At 35.1% G+C, this 9,548-nt stretch overlaps 2 protein-coding genes across 3 annotated transcripts in view; both read left to right on the top strand.

Moving 5' to 3' along the window:
• Positions 1-1,593, top strand: part of LOC107554359 (tetratricopeptide repeat protein 21B-like) — a 20,274-nt gene extending 18,681 nt beyond the window's left edge. The window contains exons 27-29 of the mRNA XM_016236847.1: positions 819-939; positions 1,016-1,083; positions 1,168-1,593. Coding sequence (XP_016092333.1) covers positions 819-939; positions 1,016-1,083; positions 1,168-1,245 — 267 coding nt within the window. The 3' untranslated portion in view covers positions 1,246-1,593. The remainder of the gene's footprint in view (positions 1-818; positions 940-1,015; positions 1,084-1,167) is intronic.
• Positions 1,594-2,246: 653 nt separating this feature from the next.
• Positions 2,247-6,025, top strand: LOC107554374 (CCAAT/enhancer-binding protein epsilon-like). 2 transcript variants are annotated; one of them, XM_016236864.1, is made up of 4 exons: positions 2,247-3,012; positions 4,095-4,199; positions 4,303-4,563; positions 5,668-6,025. In XM_016236864.1, exons 3-4 carry the CDS (start codon positions 4,303-4,305, stop codon positions 5,962-5,964), a joined length of 558 nt encoding a protein of 185 aa, XP_016092350.1. In that variant the 5' UTR covers positions 2,247-3,012; positions 4,095-4,199; the 3' UTR covers positions 5,965-6,025. The 2 variants fall into 2 exon arrangements, with proteins under 2 accessions (XP_016092350.1, XP_016092349.1); XM_016236863.1 differs by having other exon boundaries at positions 5,656-6,025.
• Positions 6,026-9,548: the final 3,523 nt, after the last annotated feature.

The raw sequence follows: 9,548 nt of genomic DNA, 5'->3' as shown, positions 1-9,548 counted from the left end.
GCTATTGCTACAAATATCCCCCAGCGACTTAACACTGCTTTTGTGCTGCAGGGTCACATATATAACTAATTAGGTGATAATTTAACCTTTTAATTGTCACCCGTCCCCTCAGAGGGGCACCTAAGTTTACTTCTCTATATTACAAATAAATCCTAATCTAATCTATACAAACTATATTTCGTTGGATATTTTAGAACTGTTTTTGTTACAAATGATGTAGGAAAAGTAATAGATAAGTTCTGACCTTTGTCACAAAAAAGTCTTTCTTCGTTACCTTTTTCCCTATCACGCTTTAGAAATAAAATATATATTAACTGAAAACGTAAAATCTCTAAATTCATCCTGTGAAAACCATTTTAAAATCGGACTTTGCGTTACAATCAAAATCATATTATGAAATGTTTTCATTCATGCATTATAACAATTTAAGTTTGGATAGTGCCCTTTCACGTCTGTTCAAAAATGGGAGTGACGGTTAAAGGGTTAAATATCAAAAATATAGTTCTATTTAATTATATTAGATAAGTAGTTAATTAGTTAATAATAATAATAAATATTTTCAATATTAAAGCATTTATTTATTTTTCAATTTATTTATTTTTCCCCTAGAAATATTTTTTGTACATTTTTTATTTGAATGCGAGTTGTTTGAACAACAAAGACACAAGAAAATTTTAATAATTAGAGGGTTATTTGTGAACGTTGAGTTCTATGATGATGGATGACTGACGGCAGGACTAGTTTCAGTTGCTTTGCATTTTTCTCAACTTCAGGCTAAAATGACACATCTCTTTATTTTCCTCCTGCTGCTCCATCAGTCGTGTAGTAAGGCGTACGAGTATCGGGGTTTGATAATGGAGAGCGAGCAGAGACACAGCGACGCAGCGCTGCAGTATGAACTGGCCTGGAAACACAGCAGCAGAGCCCATCCTGCAGTCGGTGCGACTTTATCATCAAAACCATGAACATACTGTAAATATTCAGTTCCATCAGAAACACTTGAATCTCATTGCAGGGTTTCGTCTGGCCTTTAACTACCTGAAGTGCAAGAATTACACACTGGCCGTTGATGTGTGTCATCAGGTTTGTAAGAAGTGAAGGATGAGGCATTAGATGAAGTGAGTGTTTGATCTCAGATCGGTCTCATCGACTGCTGTTTGGTTGTAGGTGCTGCAGCAGTGTCCAGATTACCCAGAAATCCAAGATGAGCTTCTGACCCGAGCTCAGCTCTCTCTCCGTCTGTGACCGTGTGTGTGTGTGTGTGTGTGTGAGATTTACAGCGACTGGGATCAAGATTTCCCTTCGAAAACACTTTCATTGAGAGATTTTAGTTAGAAAACTAAGTAACAGAATAGGGACCAATTCTCACTATAAACTAGTTGCTTATTAACAGGCTTATTATTAACATATTGGCTGTTTATAAAGCACATATCCTGCATGAGCATATTCTACATCCCTAATCTAGCCAATACCTGAACTTAACTACTACCTTACTAACTATTAATAAGCAGCAAATTAGGAGTTTGAGGCAAAAGCCGTTAATGGCTTGTTAATAGTGGGAATTTGACCTTAAAATAAAGTGTGACCGAAAACTAATATACAAATTTATTAGTTATGTTTATGTAATATTAAAAAATGTGTAATTTAAGTGCTTCAGGCCATTTGTAATATCCAGTGCACTGATCTTATGTTACTAAAGATTAATTAAGCCGTTTCTCTGGTTTTAGGTCCAATTTTCACTTGTGTTTTTTGAACTGTAAATTATTTACTGGAGCATGTAATGAATCAAACAAAATAGTCATGCACCTCTATCGATCTATCGATCTATCTATCCATCTAAACTGGATTCACGACTTTACTAAAACTTTACTGTATTACTTAAAATCTTTTTTTAGTCAACAGCGACTGGGATCAAGATTTCCCTTCGAAAACACTTTCATTGAGAGATTTTAGTTAGAAAACTAAGTAACAGAATAGGGACCAATTCTCACTATAAACTAGTTGCTTATTAACAGGCTTATTATTAACATATTGGCTGTTTATAAAGCACATATCCTGCATGAGCATATTCTACATCCCTAATCTAGCCAATACCTGAACTTAACTACTACCTTACTAACTATTAAGAAGCAGCAAATTAGGAGTTTGAGGCAAAAGCCGTTAATGGCTTGTTAATAGTGAGAATTTGACCTTAAAATAAAGTGTGACCGAAAACTAATATACAAATTTATTAGCATTTATTAGTTATGTTTATGTACTATTTAAAAATGTGTAATTTAAGTGCTTCAGGCCATTTGTAATATCCAGTGCACTGATCTTATGTTACTAAAGATTAATTAAGCCGTTTCTCTGGTTTTAGGTCCAATTTTCACTTGTGTTTTTTGAACTGTAAATTATTTACTGGAGCATGTAATGAATCAAACAAAATAGTCATACACCTCTATCTATCTATCGATCTATCTATCCATCTAAACTGGATTCACGACTTTACTAAAACTTTACTGTATTACTTAAAATCTTTTTTTAGTCAACTGTACTAGAAAGCCCTTATTTTGCATTTATACCACTGACAAATAAAATGTGAGTTTCTGAAAATCTGAAACCGTGCATCACTTGTTCCAGTCCAAACCATGTTCCCCAATGACCTCATTATATCATTCATATGAACACAGAGCTACAGGTGAGTGTCAGTTTTTGTTTTGTCTTTATGTCAAGGTTGTTGTGTTAATATTTAAGAGTGAATAATTTCATTTTACGACAGCTCGAATTTGAAAGGAAGGATGCTCTCCATTAGACCCCTTTTTAGCAGTGTTTTGTCATTTAAACCATTTCTCTCTATTAATGGCAAAAATTGACCCAGTCTATCTGAATGTTTTTTCTCCCTGTATACTTATCATAATTTCTGTGTCAGTTCCTCAGTCCTGCTGCAGGAGGCGCCAGTGAGTCTCCTCTGATTGGCCAATCAACCATGAGGCTTCAGGAATAATGGGGACACAAAGTAACGTTTGCCAGGTACTTCTGTAACAGTGTGGAGATTTGGAGACTTTTAGGTCATGACAGAATATTTACAAATTCTGCATTTTTGATTTGGTAAAATGTTTTACTTTAACTTTTTTGTTTGCCTTTTGAAAATGCAAACAAATTGTAAATGCAAATTCAGTTTAGATTTTAGACAGACATTTCTGCAATTTGTTTGTGTTCATTTAATATGCCTGAGAATAAAGTAATAGTTCGGTAACACTTTATTTTACAGTGTCCTTTTTACACGTTACATATAATTACTATAGTAATAATAATTGTATATAAATTATACATAATTACATGCAACTAACCCTAAACCAAACCCTCATCTCAACACTAACGCCATAGTAAGTACATGTAGTTGATTAATATTACTTAGTACTTAAATGTATAATTACACTGTAACAAGTGTAACCAATAATTCTATTTATGAATAGTAAATATTTGTAGTTACACATTTAAAATGTATATAATAGTAAAAGAAAAAGATAAGTAAAGATGATTTATAAATAATTTAAAATTAGAATAAAAAAAAAACAGTAGTAACTATTAGAAATATATTTTAAATATTTATTTATTTTTTAAACATTATTTATTAGATTATAATAGCTACAAATAAATATTAGATATAAAGCAAGTTAATCATTAGTGTATATATAGTGTATATATGTATATAAGTGTGTGTGTATATATATATGTATATATATATATATAATAAACATCTTTTGTAGTTATAAATATTACTAATTAGGTATTTTAAAGTTAAACTCTTTTAATATTAAGTACTTTAATATATTTTATTTCTGTTTCAATATTTGACAAATAAATCATTTTTATATATGCATGCTGGAAATGATTTGAGGCACTGAAATAATTGTAATAATTTCAAGATTTAACGTAGAGAAACGTTTGGCCAACAAATATACATTAGGCTGTAAAGAATGTAGAAAGTGCTCATGAAACAGGGAAAATGAAAAGGGAAAAAAAGAAGTCAATCTATGATGCAACATAAAAATAATTAGAGGGGGAAGGAGGAATGGTTGTGACAGAGGAAGTGATGGTGTCATTGACAGGCGCTGAAGTACCTGTATCATAACGGATCCTGTGGAAGAACACATCACAATTGTGCTTGAGAAGAGAGGAGAAGCTTCAGCGGCCCTGAGCAGAGTTTACAAGCCGTAAGTACGGAAACGTCTCGTCTGATCTACTCCTGTCACTTCATGCCTTGATGTTTCTGTAGTTGGAATATGGAGCAGTTCAGAATTGTGTCTTCATCCACAGATGTCCATCTCCGACAGTCCTGGGTCCTCCATCTGTATGTTTGCTCTCCATCATCAGTCCTCCAGCTCTCCTGGCCCCCTGAACCCCGACTCTAGCAGCATGAGCGCTCAGATGCCTCAGATGGACACGGGTCTGTACGGCCAGCCCATGGCCTTTCCCAAGACGCCAGACGGCCGGAGCATGGAGCAGATGATGGGCTTCGTGCCGTACTCCTCGTGTCTGACCCCCAGCAGCACTGAGCGAGCGCAGCAGAATCAGCAGGTAACGCAGACGCTGTTTAAACAGGTTCCTGGAGAACTTTCTGCCATTGCGTACTGCCAATATTGTGGCTCTTAGGACAAATTGATGTCCCTGTAAGTCGCTTTGAATAATAACATCTGATAAATGTAAACGTAAAATGAAAGTCTTCATGACATTTAGCATTAAACACTTTTAAAAAAAATTTTTTTTTCCCCCAAATCTCTAAAATGCATACGCCTGTCTAAACTGAAACTTGTTTTGACATTTTTAAATTTGTGCCTAATAATTTAAACATGTTTACTGATTATGTCTGAGATTACAAGTAAAATAATAATTACAGGGGTAAATAGTTACTTTTAGTAATTGTATGTTTAATGTTTGTATAATAACATTAAGTTAGATGTCAGTAAATAAATAAAGGTTTGTCTGAGTAAAAGTAAAATTAATCAGTAAATAACAATTATAGTAAATAGCTAAATAATGAGGTTTTTTAACATTTTATTTAACTTATTTCCATTTTTTCCCCCAGATATATTATATATAATATAGTATTTTATTTTTGTGTCCAGGAAATTATCGAAGTGACTGATTACTCCAAGATTTATCATGGGAACGTGTTAGTGTTAGTTTCCCTCGCATTTTAGTTGTTTGGACGGCAAAGATGCATATAAATCTAATCTGATAAATGCATGACTAAATGTTAAAATTAAAGTCTTGAGACTTTTAAAATGAAATTCACCCTGGTAGAAAAAATGACACATTTCAGTTTTAGTTTCAGTTTTAGATGGTGGTGGTTGTTGTTATTAGTATGAATTCTTTTTTAAAGAATTTTCTTTTTTAGTTTATTATTTTCAAGTTGAACTAAACAAAAATGAGATGTTGCTGAAATAAAATAAGTTTGCATTTTTTGTAATATATTTCAGTTAACATTTTATTTATCGTTTTAGTTTAGGAGCACTAGTTGTATGGATAGATTGGTTTGTATAATTTTTTTATGTATTACATTTCTTGGAAATCTCTTGCTTTTTCTATTATAAATAATCTAAATTTCTAGATTTTTACTGGACTTGTTTTTCTTGTCCTTTCTCGGTAACTCCACGAATCTTTGGGAAGGATTTTTCGCAGTTTCTTCTGCCGCCCCCGGCCTCCACCCTGCGGCCAATGGGACAGAAGCGCGGCCCGAGCAAAGACAGCGTGGAATACCGTCTGCGCAGAGAGCGCAACAACATCGCAGTGAGAAAGAGTCGCGATAAAGCCCGGCGGCGGATCCAGCTGACCCAGCAGAGGGCGCTGCAGCTCCAGGACGAGAACCACAGCCTGCAGCTGCACATCCAGCGCCTGTCGCACGAGGTGGATGCACTCAGACACTACCTGTCACAGTGCCACCTACAGGCCAAAGAGCAGGACACCACCGGAGACTGAAGGTTCTGTTGATCGTAGGGCTGCACGATTAATCAAAATTAAATCGCAAAGGCGAAAAATTGCAATTCGACAGAAGCTGCGATTGTCATGCGTATCTTTCAGTGAAGCACGGTTCTGTGATCCGCAGTAAATCTCCATCCGAAGGCCAGAGGGCGCTCTCGCGCTGAAACGCCAAATACGCCTCGCAAAAGAAACCCAGAAAATCCCTATAGCGGTTGCTGAATAAACAGAACATTTAACTGCTTTCATTAATTCAACGTGACTAATAAACACACAACTACGACAATATATGGTTTATCTGAGTTCGTCTTATTATAATAAAGTATATAATAATGCAATGCTAATCCCTAATAGCCTTTATCACTGCTTAAATACTATGAAATATGTTGGGTGCCTTATTCTGTGTAAGAAGCCACATCATCTCACAGAAGGATTTATTTCAAACACTCGACTGACGTTATGAAGTGAGTTTAGAGTAAAAACATGTTATTAAATGTGGTATTTTCACATGCTTTCAGATGGAGCAGCATTTACTACACAGAGCCGTAGTTCACTGACAAGCTACGCAAACAGCTTTCATAATCGCAGAACGATTTCTTCGATTTCATAATCATGTGATTATGAACACGATTTTGCGTAGCTTGTCAGTGAACTACGACTCTGTGTAGTAAATGCTGCTCCATCTGAAAGCACGTGCTGGAGATTTACTACCAATCACAGAACCGGCTTTGCTGACGAGATGCGCATGAAAATCGCATTCGATTAATCGTGCAGCCCTAGTTGATCGTGATCGAATAATTTTGGATTGGTTTTGTGATTTTCATATAGTTTCAGTAGATGGGATGAGTAAATGTTAGGGATGTCACAATTCTCAATATAATATCGAACCGTTCGGTACGACGGCCACGGTTCAATACGCGTTTGTGAATTGCGGTTTTGCGTTTAAATAATATCCGTGTGTTTCATTTCTCTCAGAATTGGCTTTGTGTGTGTGTGTGTGTGCCCGTGAGTTCACATGCTGAGATGAGGAAATGCTTCCCCGCTTTTAACGTGCATTTGAAAAAGCATCTTCCCTTGTAACGACATGCAACGATAAGCCTTTCTAAACCCGTTTTCCAACAATAGAGAACATTATAACTTGTTTTTACTTTACACACTTCCTTTTGTGATCTGGTGTGGCTTCTTGCCACAGAATGAGGCAGAAAATATAGGCCCATTCTGTATTGTAATAAAGGCTATGTCGATTAGAAATGGTTTACAAATATACTTAATCATTATGAAAATACCAGAGATGGCTTGAAGAAGGGGAGTCGCAGGGGAGTGTTTATTGTCCTTACATTTCATCATTTAACCTTATATCTTTTTATTCAGCCTTTATCCATATTAGGGATTTCCTGGAACGTCATCAGTGTTACTTCTGTGATGCATATGTGGATTCTGCCCTCTGGCGTCCAGTATGAATGAAACACACTTTACATGTGTTTATAGTGCTCAATAATGGCCAATCCATCCTATAGGTAAAAATCTGAAAAAATATTACCTCTCTCAAAAGAAATGTTAAGCAGATATATAATAATCCACACATTTTCCAGCGTACAGAGGTTTACAGGAGTTTTGTTGTTGTTGTTGTTACTTTGTTTCAAATGACACTTTGATGTGCCAAGCCATCAGAACCGAACCGAAAACCGTGGTTAAAAACCGAGGTACGTATTGAACTGTGGACTACTGTAACTGTATTGTTGCATCCCTACCCACACATTTTCCAGCGTACAGAGGTTTACAGGAGTTTTGTTGTTGTTGTTACTTTGTTTCAAATGACACTTTGATGTGCCAAGCCATCAGAACCGAACCGAAAACCGTGGTTAAAAACCGAGGTACGTATTGAACTGTGGACTACTGTAACTGTATTGTTGCATCCCTAGTAAATATCATTTCAGAAAGTGAACATGGGAAATAATCCACTGATGAGCATGGAAGCCTGTTTCCACCACTGAATATAAATATGGAAATGGTAATTGCAACAATTTATCTCGCAATTCTGACTATTTTCTTCTTTTTTTTTTCCAGAATTGCAAGATTATATTCAATTCTGAGTTTATATCTTGCAATTCTTACTACATGTTTTTCCAGGAATGTGAGTTTATATACACATTTCTGACTTTTTTTCTCAGAATTGTGAGAGAAAAGTTGCAATGATTTTTTTGGTGGCAGAAATAATCTTGTGTAAATGACTAGTTGGAGTCATACAAATCCTGTAATTTGAGATGATAAACTGCTCAAGTCATTCAGAAAAAAAAGCACAACAAACTCTTTAGGCATTGTAGTTTGAGGTTTTCTGTTTTGATTTAAATAAACGGTTAGATTTTTTGACTCATGGTAATTTTTGTGCTTTCCAGTAATTTTATGGAAGTCAATTTTTACAGACAAACTAAAGAAAAAAATGTCTGTATATCTATAATTAAAACGTACACTGTATGACTTCTCAGAAGAATGCATCTGATCATCTGAAGCAACAAAAATGAATGAATTACAAATACTGTATATCAAAAATATTAGAAAAATTAATGCATTTTATAAAATGACAGCAACGTATAAAACACATTGCCCCCAAAAGTGTTTGTATTTGTAATTTTATATAATTTAATTAATTTCTTTGAGCAAATTATATTTTTATTTTTATATTATTTTATACACCGTATTTTCTTGCTTCAGATATTCATTTCTGTCGTTTTAAACATTTAGCTAAAAAGCCATATGATATAATATTTTAGTCAAATATTATATTTTAGTCAAAATTTGTGTTATGTTAAACAAATGTCTTGTATAGACATCACAGCTGAACAGTTTCACTGAAAATCTACCTTTAGTTTATAGTTTACTCTATTTCACATTGTGGTTTTATTGTGTTCAAAAATACATTTGAATTTTACTTTAAAGCACATCATTCAGAAATAATGACTGATTGGATCTGGTCTTTTAAACCAACATACAAAACCACTGCTAGATAAAATTTAATTTGTGCAATTAAACTTTTGAACCTTTGACCCAAGATCTTCCAGTTACTGAAATACAGACCCTGTGACAACTAACCCCGAGTGATAACTAGCACTTATATATGATTTCAAAACTAAAACTTAAAAAAAAAATTCTCTTTCTCTGTTTATACAAACTGTCCAAGGAAATATCCAAATAAATGACTTTATGCAGTCTTCAAATCATGCTAAATCAAACAATCGTGGTGATTTACCTCCACTGAAATGGTTAATGTGATTATTCGGATTGATTGTGAATTGCACAAGACGATAGCAGAATGTAATCTTTCCTCTCTTCAAACGGACGCGATGACTCGGGCGTTTGCGTAGAAGAGCTCAGGCTGAGCGGCAGTGGGACGGGTGAGATTTCAACACCATTGTGGGACAGTGATAGTGATAGCATCATTGCACAGAGCCGTTCGGTCTTCCTGTGGCTTCCACTGCAGGCAGAGGACATGGCTTTATCTCGCCTGCTGGCTTGGCACGGAGTTATCTAGTTAAGGCTGCAGATGACTGCGGCTGATAACACTGAACCTGCGCTACACGTCCACT

Source organism: Sinocyclocheilus grahami, unplaced genomic scaffold (genome assembly GCF_001515645.1).
Source record: "Sinocyclocheilus grahami isolate Dianchi unplaced genomic scaffold, SAMN03320097.WGS_v1.1 scaffold499.1, whole genome shotgun sequence".
NCBI classification, from domain to species: Eukaryota; Metazoa; Chordata; class Actinopteri; order Cypriniformes; family Cyprinidae; genus Sinocyclocheilus; species Sinocyclocheilus grahami.
This window is presented reverse-complemented; position numbering and strand designations above follow the sequence as displayed.

Coding starts and splice junctions, on each gene's coding strand:
- LOC107554374 (XM_016236863.1), top strand. CDS start 4,303: ATGTCCATCTCCGACAGTCCTGGGTCCTCCATCTGTATGTTTGCTCTC. Junction 4,564..5,655: donor GAGCGCAGCAGAATCAGCAG/GTAACGCAGACG, acceptor ATCTTTGGGAAG/GATTTTTCGCAGTTTCTTCT.